Source organism: Acanthaster planci, linkage group LG01, assembly GCF_054643075.1.
Source record: "Acanthaster planci isolate LZ-2023a linkage group LG01, COTS_SCS, whole genome shotgun sequence".
NCBI classification, from domain to species: Eukaryota; Metazoa; Echinodermata; class Asteroidea; order Valvatida; family Acanthasteridae; genus Acanthaster; species Acanthaster planci.
Window position 1 is genome coordinate 34229492 of NC_141777.1, and position 17246 is coordinate 34246737.

General features: G+C 41.2%; 1 protein-coding gene across 2 annotated transcripts in view; it reads left to right on the forward strand.

Annotated features, from left to right (window-relative positions):
- Nucleotides 1-17239, forward strand: part of LOC110979603 (gamma-aminobutyric acid type B receptor subunit 2-like) — a 47620-nt gene extending 30381 nt beyond the window's left edge. For both annotated transcript variants that reach the window (XM_087136476.1, XM_022235569.2), the window contains exons 8-20: nucleotides 871-996; nucleotides 2893-2953; nucleotides 3185-3395; nucleotides 3792-3919; nucleotides 5192-5269; nucleotides 6065-6230; nucleotides 9990-10122; nucleotides 10559-10666; nucleotides 11084-11206; nucleotides 11882-12028; nucleotides 12308-12496; nucleotides 13076-13219; nucleotides 13740-17239. In XM_087136476.1, the coding sequence (XP_086992602.1) occupies nucleotides 871-996; nucleotides 2893-2953; nucleotides 3185-3395; nucleotides 3792-3919; nucleotides 5192-5269; nucleotides 6065-6230; nucleotides 9990-10122; nucleotides 10559-10666; nucleotides 11084-11206; nucleotides 11882-12028; nucleotides 12308-12496; nucleotides 13076-13219; nucleotides 13740-14054 (1929 nt within the window). In that variant the 3' untranslated portion in view covers nucleotides 14055-17239. The remainder of the gene's footprint in view (nucleotides 1-870; nucleotides 997-2892; nucleotides 2954-3184; nucleotides 3396-3791; nucleotides 3920-5191; nucleotides 5270-6064; nucleotides 6231-9989; nucleotides 10123-10558; nucleotides 10667-11083; nucleotides 11207-11881; nucleotides 12029-12307; nucleotides 12497-13075; nucleotides 13220-13739) is intronic.
- Nucleotides 17240-17246: the final 7 nt, after the last annotated feature.

A 17246-nucleotide genomic window follows, 5' to 3' on the forward strand; every position in this document is an offset into this window, starting at 1 on the left:
TCAAGTGAATCAATGAATCGGTGTAGTGAATTATCCATAAAATGCCTTATTGAAACTTAACAACAAGTAAACAATTCGATTGGAGTCATACCTTCAGCAGGATCTCAGACATTGTGAAGAAAAATTTACAAACGTTATTTTGTGCAATGGTGGGATAAAACGCCCACCATCAGTGGGTGTGGCCCTTGTGGTGAATCGAGGGGGGGTGTGGAAGCACAAACGGGGACCGTTTTTTTCCGCTCCAGCGAAACAAGGATTTTTCATCATAGTAAGAAGAATTTAGCACCATCCGTCAGAATGGTTACATGTAAAAACAATCATTATAACATTTGCCTCTTCACAAAAAAATCCCTCAAACTCCTCCCCCAAAATGGTTGGTTTCACTCTTGGGTGCTACACAGTGTACAGGCGTGTCATTGTATGGACCTGTGCACAAAAGAAGTCCACATAATGCATGGTACGATGGCGTTGTGTGGACTTGCACATGTCCACACAAGGTTTCCCCCTTTCTGGAAAAGGGGTTTAGAGGCATTTTGGGGTCGGGGTCGTAAAAGGAAGAGGAATAGTCAAGGAAACCTTGTACAAAAAACAGCCAAAGTTCTTGTTCCTGGTTGAAGAAAAATGAGTATTTTCACTGAGTTTTCTTAACTGCACGAAAAAAAAAGGAATGCCCACAGTAGGTACGTAACGGAAACATGTGTGATTGTACAGATGTAAGAAACACCTCCAGATTTTTTTGAAGGGGGCACCCAACCTATTTTCCAATCTGATGAACAAATATGAAAAGTCATCAATGACATTCGGAACATTGGCGGATCTCTGTACATATGCCTCAATTCACTTCAGAAACGATATTGAATTTTTCGTCAGATTTTGAAGACGAAGAATTTTTCTGACGGAAGCTCACGTCGTCTGGAAGACTTTACCTATGATGACAACGAGATGAGTAAGGTGTTCTTCGATTCGTTACACGGGACAAAGTTCTACGGTACCTCGGTATGTCTCGATTTAAGTAACCACGACCGCGAAATGTAGTCAGTGCTTTAGATTAGATGTGGACTGAGACCCTGTGTTTGTTTTGTCGGCTGTTTGTAAAGTTTACATGTCAACCTAAATTCCTATTTTTCAACAATACCGGGAAATTACACGTTTTAAGTGATAATGTACGGGAAATGCAACTGATTTTCTAGTTTAACGATTAACATTCAACGAACCAGTTCCACCTTTTTTTAATGCATACAAAAAGTAGGTCTGTTTATTTCAATTGAAAAAAAAATGAACCTAAGTAGCCAAAGCAACAGCCGGTTACTCAGGACGAACACTAACAGTAGCAGTCACTGGCTCGATGACTAAAAAATGCTGAGGGATGTGAACGGGTGTTTAACCGCAGAGGGAGGTTTTCGCAACAAAGTGGTGTAAAACTTAATGACAGTGCATGTTGTTACTTGTCTGTAAATTCAATAGAGAAAGATAATGATGCATTCTTTTTCATTGAACTTGTTTCTCATATGTTCCATTAACATCTACAACAAGGAAAGAAGTTAGACATCTAAAATAACATGTTAACTGTTTTGTAAGTAATGACGGGTGGCTCTCGTCAGCTCTATTCCAAAGTCGGTCTTCTAATTTTTAATTAATCGTTCGTCGCAGTCAAAATATATAATTATTACTTAAGGATATTTAAATTTCATTAGCAGGTGTGTAAACCTAACATTGCACGCTGTCAAAAAATTTCATGGGATAAACCTGGAAAGAAATCTGTAACAATGTAGTGCAGGCGACAGACAGACCAATACTTCAGTCCTGCATTGTCACATAGGATAAACATTAAAGGCGTACACAACACAAGGACACTTCCATTCCCAAAGTAGACAGTGCAGCTTCCTTATATAGTTCTACTCTTAGCTTCCTTTTATATTGTCAGTTTTATCAAACAGTGAAAATATTTCGCACGATAGTATTGCTAAAGATTGACAGTTGACTACATTTTAGGATATTGAAGGATACTGTTTATGACTGATTGTTTAGGCTATTGCAAAGTGTAAACTTTTCAGCCCCAAATAGAATTCAAAAACTTAGAAAAGCTGTATAACTCTCATGGCATTTAGTCTCCTTTGTACAATGTCGTTGCACCATATAAATTTGTCAGCACCAAATGTCGCGGGAATTATCGGCACTTCGGTGACTTTTTATTGTATTGGTGCATGCCAGTATTCCGTACAAACATTTTCAGCAAGCAAATTTTGGGGTTCACCTCTTGAACATAAAACCTAACAGCATCTTCCCAGAATAGCAACAGCGCCGTCAGTTGTCTGGAAATTGAAGACGATTTTCAATGTTGAAAGAAGTACAATTTTCAGTGCAATCAGCCCTAAAAGGATGCCGAATAGTTCATTGAATTTGAGTAGACGGTTGGTTGTGTCGTATCGGAAAACGTATTGCTTGTCTCCTCATATATAAACATTAGTGACTTGAAGGCTTCCCTGAAGCTAACAAACAATACGTTCTTTCAAATCACCACCCCCATCCCCCGAGATTTACGCCACTCTACATATTGTAAAGGCTAAACCCATTCAACTCCATCCTTCAGTCGGACTCAGAACCTCTATTACAATTTAAAAATATCATATATTATAGCTTGAAGTTAAATGAAAGTATTTTGTTAAATGATTGTGAAACGTTTATGAATTTAGCCGATGTCTTGTAGTTCTATTTCCAAGCAAGTTTGTACGCGGCTTAACAATGACGACTGTAAACGCTGTCATGCGGACCCGGTTCAGACGTTGACTAAATTACCTCATTGGTTTAGAAATGTCATTCCATTACCCCTGCAATTTTCCTTTCTCTTGAAAATTTTCATCAATGATTAACCCCATCTTCTGTTTGTGGCAGGGTCCTGTCAGCTTTCTGGGAGCTGATCGAATCTCAGTTACACAGATAGAACAACTAAGAGGTACATGCCATTACAGCCTCGTTGGCACTTTTACAACGAAAGGGCATTATAGTGTTATTGAATTTCTGGACGTGGCAGGGATGTTATCAAGAATATGATAAACAGGGAAAAAGTAGTTCTGTCTTTTTTATGCAATTTACTTTTAGTTCTTAAATACTGATTGAGAATTGATCTACTCGAATTAGACGCATTCATTTTATGCTTTTTGTTCCCGTTCCTCAATCTCGACAGTTGATTGCTGGCCGAATTGGATTAAGCATGACGGTAGATGTTATATGTTTGTCAGCGACTCAGCGAGCAGCGAGGAAGCTGCGACACATTGTCGTGCCAACGACGAAAGTCAGTTGGCGTCGGTGGACACCGACAATCACACCGAGATCGACTTTCTCATGCGAACACTGAAGTCGTTAGTGGCCAACAAGACGACCAATGACACAAAGTGGTACACACGCTGACATTTTGTAGCAGTGCTTTCCAGAATGGAATGATCTCTATTATCACACGATATATCCTCGACACTGCTGTTTTGATATACCCATTAAAGCCCTTTTGCGTGTTAGTCCATGGTCAAAGATTAACTGATGCATGTATCTCCTGCCTTCCCAAAGCTGAGGGGGCTTTCGTTGACATTTTTCCCACGATGTTTTGGTTTTTTTTCTGATATGCAAACGAAAAACATTAGCAACCATGATGGGATGGTGGGTGGGTGAAAAATAAGACTCTTATCGACTTACATGTAAAATGACACCAAAAAGAAGATAATTTGGCTTAGCTTTGGCAGTATGGGCCAACTTATTCCATCATCGCTCACATCAGAAAACATCCTTTTTTATTTTAGGATGGTTAATATGGTCTCCAACTCAACAAATTCAACATGCTCAGCACTGGAAATATCTGATGATGTTCCCAGAATTGTTCAAGTCCACTGCAACCTTTTACTTCCGTTTATTTGCGAAGATGAAGCTGGTGAGTTCTTCAGTTTTTACTTAATTGTAGTTTGACTTGTCTGGGTTGCCAGTGAACGTTGTCTAATATTTCCATCGGGATTTAAATGCGCTCTCTCAGGCAGGGAGAGGGTATAGAATTACCCGCCTCTTTAATGGAACAAAATTATTGGAGTCTTCTTGAATGTGAGACAGTCCCTTCATGTGCGGGACCACTTTGCAATACACGATTTGCAGTAATTCCAATGTTCTCCCGTGAACTCGGTGCAGACCTAAGGGTAATGGGTTACCTTGCTTGGTGAGTGGTTTTGTTCATAAGACTCTCGGGGGTCAATCCAAGTCCAAATCAGTTTTGCATCTTCAATCTGCAGTTTCGCGGTATATTCAATTTCTTGTTTATCAAATATGCCCTCCTAGGGTTTGGTTAATTCGATGAAATCCTTCTGTTAACTCAGATTGCACTTAATACATGTATTCTCAGTGACCAATATCTTTAGCGGAAGAAAAGTCTGGGAATTGTTGAGTTGAAAATTGCTTGAAAAGAGATGAGTAAAAATTAATGCAGTCATAATTTTTACCAGCAGATAAAGTCGCATCAATTAAACTTATAATGAGCCTACCATACACAACTTTGCATTTCGTGCGCGATATAAAAGGTCATGGTTGGATGGATGAACCCATTAAAATGGAGATCAATGGATGAACCTTGCTTGTTCATGGGAAACACTGTTACAAAGATATTAAGGCTGTTTTCCAATACTCAACTTTGTCTCCGTCTCAGGCTTCGTTTCCAAAACCCATCCCCGATGTGGGCCTGAAGCGTTTAAATTAAACTGAAGTACTGTAATGTTTTTGCATCTTATTTAATGTTTCGTGGCAATATAAGACTTAATATTGCGCTTATAACGCCAAAGTCAGGTAGTAAAAAAATACTGCTGAAGCCTTACGGAGCCGAAGGCGAGTATTGGAAAACGGCCGAATACGGGCTATTCATAATAGTGCGCCTCCAAGAGTTTACATTGCGTTGGCCAATCACAACGCGCGAAATCTGTCGACCCCTTCCAAATGCGCACTGGGTCGACAGATTTAGCGCATTGTGATTGGTCAACGCGTTGCAAACTCTTGGAGGCATACTATATTGAATCGACTTAATACAGAGATTTGTAGGCCAAATGTTCATCATGCGCAACTTTAACTGGTTCATTCTTGAATGCACATAGCTATACTGTCTTCCAAATGCTTTAGATTTCTTGTCAATAAATTCTCGTGAACATTTTGTTCTTTACCCAAATAGAATATATTGAGGCGGTCGTAGGGGAATACGACACAGCAAGTGATGTGTTGAGACTTACATCCGACCTTCTGTGGCCAGGTACAAAATCATAATAGATCTTTTTCGTCCGCGTGACTAAATGTATACAATACCACCACGTGTGGACCGCCTTGGCCACGGTGATCGTATGCATTCCTACGGACAGCTTCAACCACGTGCAAGCACACGTGCAAATGCTGCATGCTCGACTAGACTAGTGTATCTTGAATAGGTAGATTACCAACACAACACACCATAGGTCCAGCACGATCGTGACATCGCTGGAAAAGGTATATTCCAACAATATTACTTATATCATTGCATGATCGTACAGAAACGTATTACCGCCACACACATATATTTTTTCTTTCTCGTACGTACGTGAGAACTTTCACGTTTCTCGTACGTACATGAGAACTTTCACGTACGTACACACGATACTTTCACGTTCGTACATGACAGTTTTAGTTTCAGGTACATATGTAGAAACTTTCAAGTACGTACGTGAAAATATACATATAAATTTAGTTTCACGTTCCGTACGAACGTGATAGTAACTGCCTGTTAGCTTTATATACGTACGTGAAACTAACTCTCATAAAGGCCTACGTAAAAAAAAATTGTATGCGTGTGGCGGTAATACGTCCCGTATGGTTGTGCGTCGTGGATGCTTAAACATTATTTGCGAGGTTCTGCGCTAAAGAATACCCTCTCCATCTATGTACATGTATTTCGTTTAGCTTATTGGATTTGCTGTAGGGAACTTAAATACGACAATGCAATTTTATTCTATTAGGTGGAACATCAGACGAATTTAGTTTCAATATCTTTCATCTTTATTTCCATACTTAACAGATGGGGAAGTGCCACTTGATAGGACACCAGTTATTCAGATTCACCGAATAGAAACATACGTAGGCGTCAGTTTTGCTGTGTTTCTCGGCCTGTCTTCCTTGGCCGGTATTGGAATTCTGCTGTCCGTAGTCTTTCTTATTTTCAATCTTCGCTACCGTTCTCTGAGGTAAGTTGAAGAGTGAGAGCACGCTTTCTGCTGTAACCCGTTTTCCATAATAAACACATTCAGCCAAAAAAGGTCAAAGTAGTACACCTTCGACATGGGTTCTGTTAGTGTATTCGGGCACATTATACCCAGCAAGATGTGGGACGGAGGGGTACCCCCTTACATGTCCAATCCCTATGCACATCCCCCTAATAAAGAATACCTGAGATTCCAATCAAACAATAAACACAAATGTGGCGGTGGTGGTGAGGGTGTCCTCCGACCCATATCTTGCTCCATATGTGGCACGGGGTGAGGCAACTGGCCAAACTTGCTCATCGTAATCTGCACAATGAGGTTTTGAAAGAAGGCGATAAAAACTCCACATCCAACTTTTTAAAATCGATTATCTCCTTTAAAGTGATTTATTCATCATCTCCTTGAAACTAATAAACTAAGGAATCACTGACTAAATTGGGCCAGTCTCTGATTTCTTCACTGCTAAAACTCGGGTGTCAAATTTAACCCCCTGGTGTTATCAGAGGACTACACCAACACTTTTCACTGGTGTTAAAAATTTGGTGTTATTTGATGTTACTTTTAATACCCTCCAATGCATTGTAACACTTATAAGTGTGCAAAGTAACACCAGCGGTGTTAAAGTAACACCCTATGGGGTGGTCATCTGATAATATTAAAAAGTGTTGATTTTAACACCACGGTTTTTGCAGCGATCCCTTCGCCATTTCGTCTGTGTGCTGTCCTTTATCTTCTCAACCAGGGGCAAGTTCGATTGTCGACAAATTCAACCAGTGGTCGATTTTGTCGGGTAATGTATGCAGAAAATATACATTGCACCTAATAAACTCGACCAGTGGTCGACAAATCGTCCATGATCGAACGTGCGCAGAGTGTAAAGCTCTTGTGGGAAGAGTCCCGTAATGCAGAAAAAACTGTTTTCCCAACAAATATTGGAGCACTTACTCAGAAAACATTTGGATTATCCGGACCACGGTTTGTGCACGGGGGGTCATTGCAAGTACGTGTAAAGCCCATGTGTGGGATACCCTGCACGATATGCGGTAAAGGGGGACCCCCCATGTGATGTGCAAGCTGTATACCCTAAGGCTGTTGTGCCTACTGCACCCCCTCCCTCGGAAATCTGAAAGGAATTCCAAAGATTCCATTAACACAAAAGAAGACGCAATGGGGGGGGGTCCCCCTTGCCGCATATCGCCCATCATATGGTGTGTGGAACCCTTTCCGCTATACCCAGCAAGGAATGAGACCGAGGGGTACCCCCCCAACATGTCCAATCCCTATACACATTCCAGACTATTGTTACTTAACACATCCCCCCAAGATGTCTGAAAGAAAATCCCCATATTCCTGCGAGACAATGACCAACACAAAGCAGGGGAGTTCTCTCCGTCTCATACCTTGCTGCATATGCTTTCCGCTTTCGCTTGTTACGGTGTGACTTCAGACCAGGTTTTGTCGAGCGTTTCGTCACTCACGCAACCGCTGAAAGGATTTCTTGTAGATCACCTTTTGTTGTTGGTGCCGCTGAAGGGTCTTTGAAGGTCGCCGTCGCAGTCGTTTTCCTTCGTTGAACCGTAGCAACGTGAGAGCGTTATTGTCGCCCCAAAAGAAACTGTTCACGATAGGCTCCACCAAACTTTAGCGGTTCTCCTTTTTGTACAAGGAATTCCAAAGATTCCATCAACACAAAAGAACGCACAATAGAGGGGTCCCCCTTTCCACATATCTTGCATCATATGCATTTCAACTTTATTGCTGGTAACAATTACCTGGTTTGAAGACCCTGATATCTAGTATCTACTTGCACACCACGCCTGTGCTTCCTATGTCCCGATCTCATTTGATTGCAAGCACCAGCCTGAAAATTATTAGACGGTGCTTTGTATGGCAAAATCAGATCTCATTTGACTTGAACACTAAGCCTGAAAATCATCAGATGTTGCTTTCTATGGTCCAACCAAATCTCATTTGACTATGAACACCAAGGCTGAATGTCATCAGACGTTGATTTCTGTGGCCCAACCAAATCTCATTTGACTATGAACACCAAGCCTGAATATCATCAGACGTTGCTTTCTATGTCCTAGCCGAATCCCATTTGAACATGGTTTATATAATGAAACAATATTCTGGTCTTCTGACCTACATCTATTGGTCGGATACACCACAGAACTCTACGACCCATCCTCATCATGCTCGTATATACACGTACGCAACAATGGGCCATCACACCAACCCGCGTAGAGATGTGCACGGCTAGTAAATGAACTTATGACATTGTCACGTTGGTTCATCAGTTCGAATTGGTTGTAGAAAACAAATAACTGCCTTTGAATAAGATGAAAACGTCGGAATACTGTACATTTATTATCACAAAGCAATTATTTCATTTTACACAACATGGTTGGAAAGATTTTTGAAATATCACCACAGTCGCTTCGAAAAACACACGTCTTCTGTTGAAATGGCTATTGTTGGTGTTTGTGGGGTTTTTTGGAGATTCTTTGTTTTGGTGATACACCTTGCACTCCTTCAATATGAAACTTTTGCCTTTTCTTCAATGAAAATAAGCAGGGTCGTTTGAAAAGCCACACTTCATAAGCAGTATTCAAAAGACACTCTTTTTCGCACCCTGATCCAAACTCATTGTACACACTCCTGAAGCTATTACGCACCCAAGCCTAATGGTGGGGAATTTACCACGTGCATGCCTCTAGAACAGCTCTCAGAACAAACATGAATATTTACGATGTATAAGAAAGCGAACTACTAAAGTTGGGCGGAGCCTATCGTGCATAGTTTCTTATTGGGCAACAATAACGTTCTCACGTCGCTACGGTTTAAGGCCGTTCAAAACGAAGGAACACTAGTGCGACATAACAAAACAAGGAGAAAATCTAGCATCTATTCAGAATGAACTTTAAGAGGTATTACCGCGGTGCGAGGCTAACGGGAAATGCCACACCGTCGAAGGCCTACCTCGCCACTATCACTTCCTGCGAACCCATGAAAATGCTTAATAGAAAAAGCACGCCCCCTGATGAAAATAAAAATAATGTTCTAAATCACACCTGGTCGTTCAAACGAATGTTCACAAAAATTTGCGAATTAAATTTGAATAAAATCCCGTACATTGGGTTATCCGATTGCACATTAACATAACAATTTGAATTCCCCCGACTAAAAACACTGTTGCTATCCCCGTGATTCGGGCAATCTTTTGCGTAGCGACCACCATCTTTTTTGGACTGGTTCCTTTGTGCCCTTCTTATCCATTGGGAACAGTGTATTGGTGCAAGGCGTCTCCTATGTAACTAAGCAAACGAATCGCAAGGTGAATTTTTTGTGAATTTAAAGAACTCAGTTTACCATATTTTATTTAAATTTAATTCGAAAAGGCTTATTTCTCGGAATGTCCCTCCGGCAGTTGAGTGACTGGCTTAAAAAGCTGAAAAACACGATGGTTGGTTAATTAACTAACTTGTTTCTTGCTGGGTGAGAACTGGTTAACCAGCGATCGGTTTGCATTGCTGGCGAGCTTAGGGTACTTGTTCTAAAGAGATTACGCTTTGGGAGTTGGGTTAGAATTTCACAGTTTACATAGGCCTATCTGAACACCTTATTGCAAAGTTGCTTGGCATCAATTTAGCACTCCCAGCACTGGCTATTTGTGTTTTGATGTAGACCTAGAAGAGTATCAACTGTTGTCGTATTTGAAACTGTTTTCCTATTTTTCAGAATCGTTCGGATGTCAAGCCCGAATCTTAATAATATTATCCTGATCGGCACAGTCATCGTCTATACTTCCGTTGTTCTGTTTGGAATTGATATGAATTTGGTGGCTGAAGAATATCTCGTGTTTTTTTGTTATGTAAGTGCATATTGTTTATAATACTTCAGAATTCTTTATTTTTATCGGTGATTTTTTTTGTTTCTGTTTATTATTTGGCTGCCTTTGTCGACAGTCAGACGGTATATGAGCAAGGAATCCTCCAATATTGAAAAAGTTGTGAAATCAAAATTGTTTGGGCAGATACGGAATAGAACCAATGATGATTTGCATCTCCTTGCGGGATACCGTACAGGTTTATGCGGTGAAAAGTAGGCCCTGTGTTTTAATTTCAAAAAGAAAAAAGCAGTGTAATTAGAAAACTGTTCCAAAGAATTATTAAACAACTGTTCCCGAAAGATGTTCGCCAAAACAGAAAGATGTAAACGTGCGCGCACAGATATCATGGTAATCGGCAAACAATTATTGGTGGCTAGTTAAGAATTGGTGACGGAATTAGTGATGTCCTTTTCTTTAGACAAGAGTGTGGCTTATGGCCGTTGGATTCGTCTTAGCATTTGGAGCAATGTTTAGTAAAACCTGGAGAGTCCATAAAGTCGTTGCACGGAAAACGCCCAAGAGAAAGGTGAGTTGGTTGGGCTTTGTTGTGGTGTACAATTACAGATTGCCATTATTTTCTTGGTTATGCATGCTGGGGACGACTGAAGGCGCCTTTTCATGTGCGCGTCGACACTTGCGCCGAACGTTGCGTATCCATCAAAATCGCTCCCGGGGCCTATTTTGACGGCCGAACATATGGCATGTTAGGGGAGACGATTTTTGTGTCCACGAAAGTAAAACGCATGTACGCATCGTGAAAGGCAACGCACCTAAAATACGTACATATGCAAATGTGACTTAACAGAGTTCAGAATGAAAGCAAGTCATTGAAGTCAATATCTAATAGTGTTAAGGAACCCACACCTCAATGGATCAAGAAGACAAGAAAATGTATTGTGGTAGTTTTTAAAGTTTTCTGGTCTCTCTCACGTTCCGCCCTCAGGTTGTGCAAGATCGGCAGCTGATTGCCATGGTGGGTGTTTTCCTTCTTATTGATGTTGCCATCCTGGTACCATGGCAACTCATCTTTCCGTGGCATCTGGATAGAAAATATCTGCGGGAGAGGGTAAGGGTGACGCACGGCAGATAAGGATTCTAGAGCAGCACGAAACTGAACACATCTCACTGGTGGTGGCTTTGATTTTTAGTTGGTTGGAAATGGTTTAAGCAACTGCAAAGTACATTGTTAACCTGATTAAAGACAAAGACAATTTCCCTATTTTGAAGGCTAATTTTATTACGATGTGATCCTAAATTTGGTTTGGGTATTATTAAAGCAAATTACCACTACTATTCATAACAATGGCGTAGCTGGGATCTTACTGGAAGGGGCTCAAAGGGGGCACAAAGGGGGCACCAGCATCTTACGGGGGGGCACCAGCTTTCAGTGATGGGGTTTTTGGAGCAATTTTTGTTAGCCTTCTTCAATGTCCATCCATCCTTTTTTTCAGTGGGGGCCATCGGGAATTTGTGTGGGAGGCACGTGCTCCCAGCCCCCCTTCATTGCCACGCCACCAGTTAGTAATCGGTCTGATGACTACAGCAACAATGACGGCATCAGTTGGTGGCCATGGTTTTCACCTGGAGCAGTGTCTTCTATGTTATTTGCGTTTCACATTGCTATCACACTCCTTAAATATCAGGACGTATCAGCACGGTTTCCAGCTATGAATCAGTTTTTAAGGAACTTTGTCGGTCGAACGATTATTCCTTGGTAATGTCTTTCTCCCCCCCCCCGCAGCTCCACCCAGAGAATGAAACAGTGATACTTGTTCCCTACATCACGACATGCACCGGGGATTATTACCTATATTGGAGTATTGCTCTGTATTCCCTCAAAGGGCTGCTACTGGTTTTCGGCGCCTTCCTGGCTTGGGAGACTCGTCAGGTACGACTCTTGTTCTTTATATAAAGAGTACATTACATTCGTAAAGTCAAAGTGTTGGAATACTAAAGACTGTATACGATCGCGACAGAGCATTTCGATTGGCTTATGTCAGATCTAGCGGTCGTACTCTGTTTATTCACAACATCTAGATTATTTTCCTGAGAACAGGTAAAGTACTACTCCTGGTGAAAGGAGGAGCAGAAAGGATGCAACACAAGAGTAAGGAGTAAACTTTAATCATGTACCATACACAGAGTATTTAACCACTTTATCCTCCAGGTGACTATCCCAGCCTTAAATGACAGCAAACTTATCGGCATAAGCGTCTACAATGTTGTTATATTATGCATCGTGGGTCTCGCCATCAACCTGGTCCTGGGCCAAGACCCGCAGACGCTGTACATCTTTAACTCGGCTATCTCGATCTTCTGCACCACGTTGACGATTCTTATTGTGTTTGTACCAAAGGTAATAGCAGGAGAGTACATGAGTTTTAAAAGAAGAGAAATTGTTTCAGGAAAGTAAAAATGCAAAAACTGCTGCACAGTACTTGCTAGCTATAGTGACATAAATTATACAAATTAAATCAGGAAGGGGGCCTGATGTCTCGATCCAACCCAACCTTTATCAGAGTCAAAACAAAATCATAGCACTTGTCACTTACCTGGTTGATGCTTCACGACATCAAGATCAATGTTATCACGAGCTTGGCAGTCGAGTAAGACGTAGTAAGCAGGAGGTCGTGGGTTCAAGTCCACCCGAGTAAGCTTGTCATTTTTTTTGCAAGCTCTCGGACAAGTGTTTATGAACATACGTTGGGTGAGGGCTAAGCCCATAACTGAAAAGTTCACTCCTGTAAGTTGTTTCAGATACGCGCTATTATCATCATTTTGATACTTTACTTGACCTATTTGTGAAAGTATGGGAATAATGTTGCTTTCGAATTGAATTGAAGTAACTGCATAGTTATATCTTCCTTCCTAACCAGAGTAGTGCTGTTCGATTTCCACGACTCATTCCTTTGACTCATTTCCTTCTGACCTATAGGTGATTGCTGTGCACAAAAACCCCATGGAGGACCCCATGCGGGAATCAACCGTTAAAAGTGTGTCTTGTAGTTCTCCGGATAGTACGAATAGCAACAGAGAAATGACTGAGGAAAATCGCAAACTGAAAGAAAGAGTTGCCAAGGTAATAATGAGGTGGTTCATTTAACAATTTTCACAGTTTATTACTTAGCATGTTATGCAAGTAGTATCCGTCCGAGAACTTGAAGATCTTGTAAAACCGTTGAAACGGTCGAAGCCCTCTCTCAGGGTAGTCACGCACCCAGGAGTTTTGTTGGAAGGGGTTTGCTTTCGCAACTTACTTAATTTTACCCCGTCAAATATGATGCTTAAGCTCCTACCTCTCCGTTGGTAGGCGTACACTGTATCTTCAATTCTCAGAAAAATTAAATTCCTGGGTGGTGGTGGTGGTGTGGGCGGGTTCAGGCCTCTAAGGCTCTCTTGGGTACCATACTGGATCATGGCTACGTGTTCATAATTATAGAGCCTTTAAGACCAGCCTATTACATAGACACCAAATGGTGTTTATTCGACACTGTTGTTTTAATAGTTATGACTAACCTAGACTTGTACATTATACAATACATTTTTATTTATATCGAAATCCTATCTAATTATATCTAAACGTGATTCTCATGGTATAGCTTGAAAAGTGTCTGAAAGAAATTCAACAAAACAGTGGCAATGTCAGCGAGTCACAACGGCGTAACAACCTTCCAAGTGGACCCTCTCATAGCCAGATGAAGATGCGAACATGCAACCTGGGCATGTGGTGTTGTGGTCTAATCTGTGGCTGCTCACCGGGCGAGGTCCACCGCTCCGCCGGAGGACGACGCGGACGGCAGAGTGACTCGGCCCACGCCGCTCACGTCAACGAAGTGGACCTGTCACTGGAAATAACGGCAAGCACGTCAGTTGCACCTGTTGCCGATGATCTAAATCTCGCAGCGCAGTCGTAAGTGCGAAGTTGGGAAAAATGATCATTGGAAAGTCGCCTAGCAATAATAACGTGGAAAAAATGGGAAAATGAAGTTGAAACTGGATGGTCTTTCTGCGCATGCGTAATTCATTCAGGCGCGGCCTTCACCTCGTAGTGACTGCAGGTAATGGCCCCACAGCCTCTGAATATTCTTTGGTTGTCATGTTTCCTGTCTTCTTTACCCTCATTACGATCCTCAAATTACTCGAAATAAATCCTTTCGAGTGCAGTCACGGCGCTTGGTTTCCATGGTTTCAATCAGCACCACATAGACGCGTTGAAATGGCATGTTGCTAATGAGGGGTATTTGTTATCGTTACTTCCGCCTTTTCAAACAGGCAGCAGACATGGCTGACATTAGCAATACACGGATATTTAAATGTACTCAAGATTCTGAATTTTAACCAAAAAGTACAGAAACTCACATGATTTCAGGAATCTGGACGGCTGATTGTGATTACCAGGTCTGTAGTCCCAAATGTATTCCTTCACTTATACGCCAGCTTGATTTTCAATTTCCGAACCCCTGTGTGCAGTAATGCAAGCTCTAGGGCGATACATTTTAATTACAAAGTACTCATTTCAACGTGGAATTTTCTGCAGCCAGAAAACACTTTACTGGTAGCAGAGAGAAAAGTCAATCAGATTATGTGCAGTTTGGGCACAGTATTCAACGAGTCGTAGCTATTGGTTTTCATGCGTAGGGCTCCTCTTAGATCTCGAGGTTCCCAGCCCAGCATGAATTCCTGCTTGTCCATATCCAAGCGCCTTGTGAGGGAGGAAAACGATACGAGTCCTAAGCCTAATTGGCCTCCGAGTCGATCTGTATCTGGAGCCTGCTTTCCCAGAGTTTGCGCATGCATAGTCCTAGCACTAGCAGGGTTTACCCGTTAGGCTAAGGTACTGTTGGTATTTTAGGCCTTGAAAATTAAATGCTGTCAAATTAAAGACTTTCAAAAAGCCAATCACTGCTCGTATAAGCGACGGTGCGTCCCAACGGTATTCTAGCGCATGCGTAGTACGTAATCACAGTGTTTTACGTGAAGTACAATGTACATATATGCGTGTAAGGCATGTTCTCGTGCTTTCTCTTTCCTTTCAAAAATAAAACTTCTCCAAATCCATGAAGAGGATAAAGAAAAGAATGTTCAACATCAATTATGCTTATTCTTAACAAGACTTTCAGAAAAAAGTGAGTTTAGGATTAATTGCATGAGGGTATATTTTCTCTCCTGGTGTGTAGGCCTATAAAAATGAACATTGCAATTTTTAAGAATTAAAGATTGAAAATTTTACCTCTAATTATTCAAAATGAACATTTGTGCGACTAATTTCAAATTTAAATTGAGTTGTACTCTCATTTAGTATCCAGCAGGATGTGTATCACTATATGTTGTTCTGTTAGCTGCGTAAGATTATTCACACCATTGGTGTAGCCACGGGGGGCCTGGGGAGCACGCCCCCCCCACAAATTACTGGTGCCCCCCCCCCGCAAAAAGCGGATGAATGGATATTGAACAAGGCTAACAAAAACACACCCTCCCCAAAACACACCACTGAAAGCTGGTGCCCCTTTGTTCCCCCCAGTAAAATCCTAGCTACGCCACTGGTTCACACTTCATAAATTACAAAAATGTACAAAGCAAAGCATCAAACTAAGGTGACTAGGCCTATAAGCTACACTACTGACGGAGGACCCATAGAGTTTGAAGTTTGAACATGAAAATTCTAGTGGTCGTTGCCACACGGATTTCTAGTGGCAATTTGTTACATTTTTCAAAGTTTCAGGGAAAGCGAGAATATTTAGCAGTCGTGTATATTTGAATATTGGTTTGATATGCGCGAGATCGCAGCCTACTGTCTAGTGTAAATATTTGTTTTCGCATGACAACGATGCCATAACGTGACATGTACCGGACAGTGCAACTGTCACTGATACAAAATTAAGGCTATTGGTGAAATTTGCAGGTTTTCTCAGTCTCGTTTGCGCGCAGGCTAGACCAAGAAGTCTTCACCGGTTAGTCGGCACACCTTAAGCCCGTTTCGGACGTGCTGATCGAACTTCTTCATGGATGTACGATCGCTTCCATGTTTCAATCACGTTCACAAGTGAAACATAGAAACCTTCACTCCGGGAACTGTAGGCGCGGCGCCCTCCACCACATACATTCATGCAGAGTAATGATCTCGCCAAAACTTGAAGCGCATTTTAAGAATCTTCCAAAGACCGTTCTGCTGACAAAAGACGAGACGAAAACCGTGGCTAGTCGTAAATATCGACCGACGTAGGACAGACAAATAGAACGTTTAGAGGCTTTGAAATTGAATTATAATTTTCTTAACCAGGACCAGTGACCCATTGTCACATCGTTTATTTCTGCTTCTGCGGTAAGCGTGTGTGGCGCCATTGTGACAATTTTAATAGATGTGCCAAGGTAAGATGTTTTATTCTGATGGCAACTTTACCGTTTCTCCACTTATGAATGCCTTTCAGGTGTGAAAAGTCAGTGGGCAAGGTTTATTCTTCGGAAAATTTGGAGAACACAAAATAAAAATTCAGAAAAACATTAGCTTTGCCGAGTAACAAGGAAATATCATTTGTAAAAGAATATCTGGGCTTTGTTGGTACCCCCCGAAATTGTTTTCTACGTAAATTGACCAAGATTTGAATACTGCTAGGTCTAAAGCAAGAAAAATGAAGCTAGGGTGACTTCTCCAGCAACTACAATGGATATCTTCAACTGATCTTTGAAAAATTGACGCAATTTGTGGTACATAATAATTATGATAGTTATGTGCATATCTTTGAAATTGCATAACACAATTAATGGTTATTTTTCACACACCAAGTTTTCATATCTTAATGTAACATTTTTCAGTGTCTTGTAATCAGTACTGTCAGCATCTTTGGTAAGCACAGAGGTTTACTTTCAGAGTTGTAATGATCGTTATTATTGTATTATAAGGTGTAACGAATTTATTTCTGGAGGTAAAATTATTTATTTCAGTTTGCAGCTTTTCATTTCATCCAACTTATATTAATTTACATTTTATTAAATCCACGTGTGTATATATCTTGCATATAGCACTGGCTGCAAAGGTAAACCCACTTCGTTTCACGTTCCAGCCTTGTCACCTGTTATAAACTTGGAGTTTCAACAATGACCAAGTG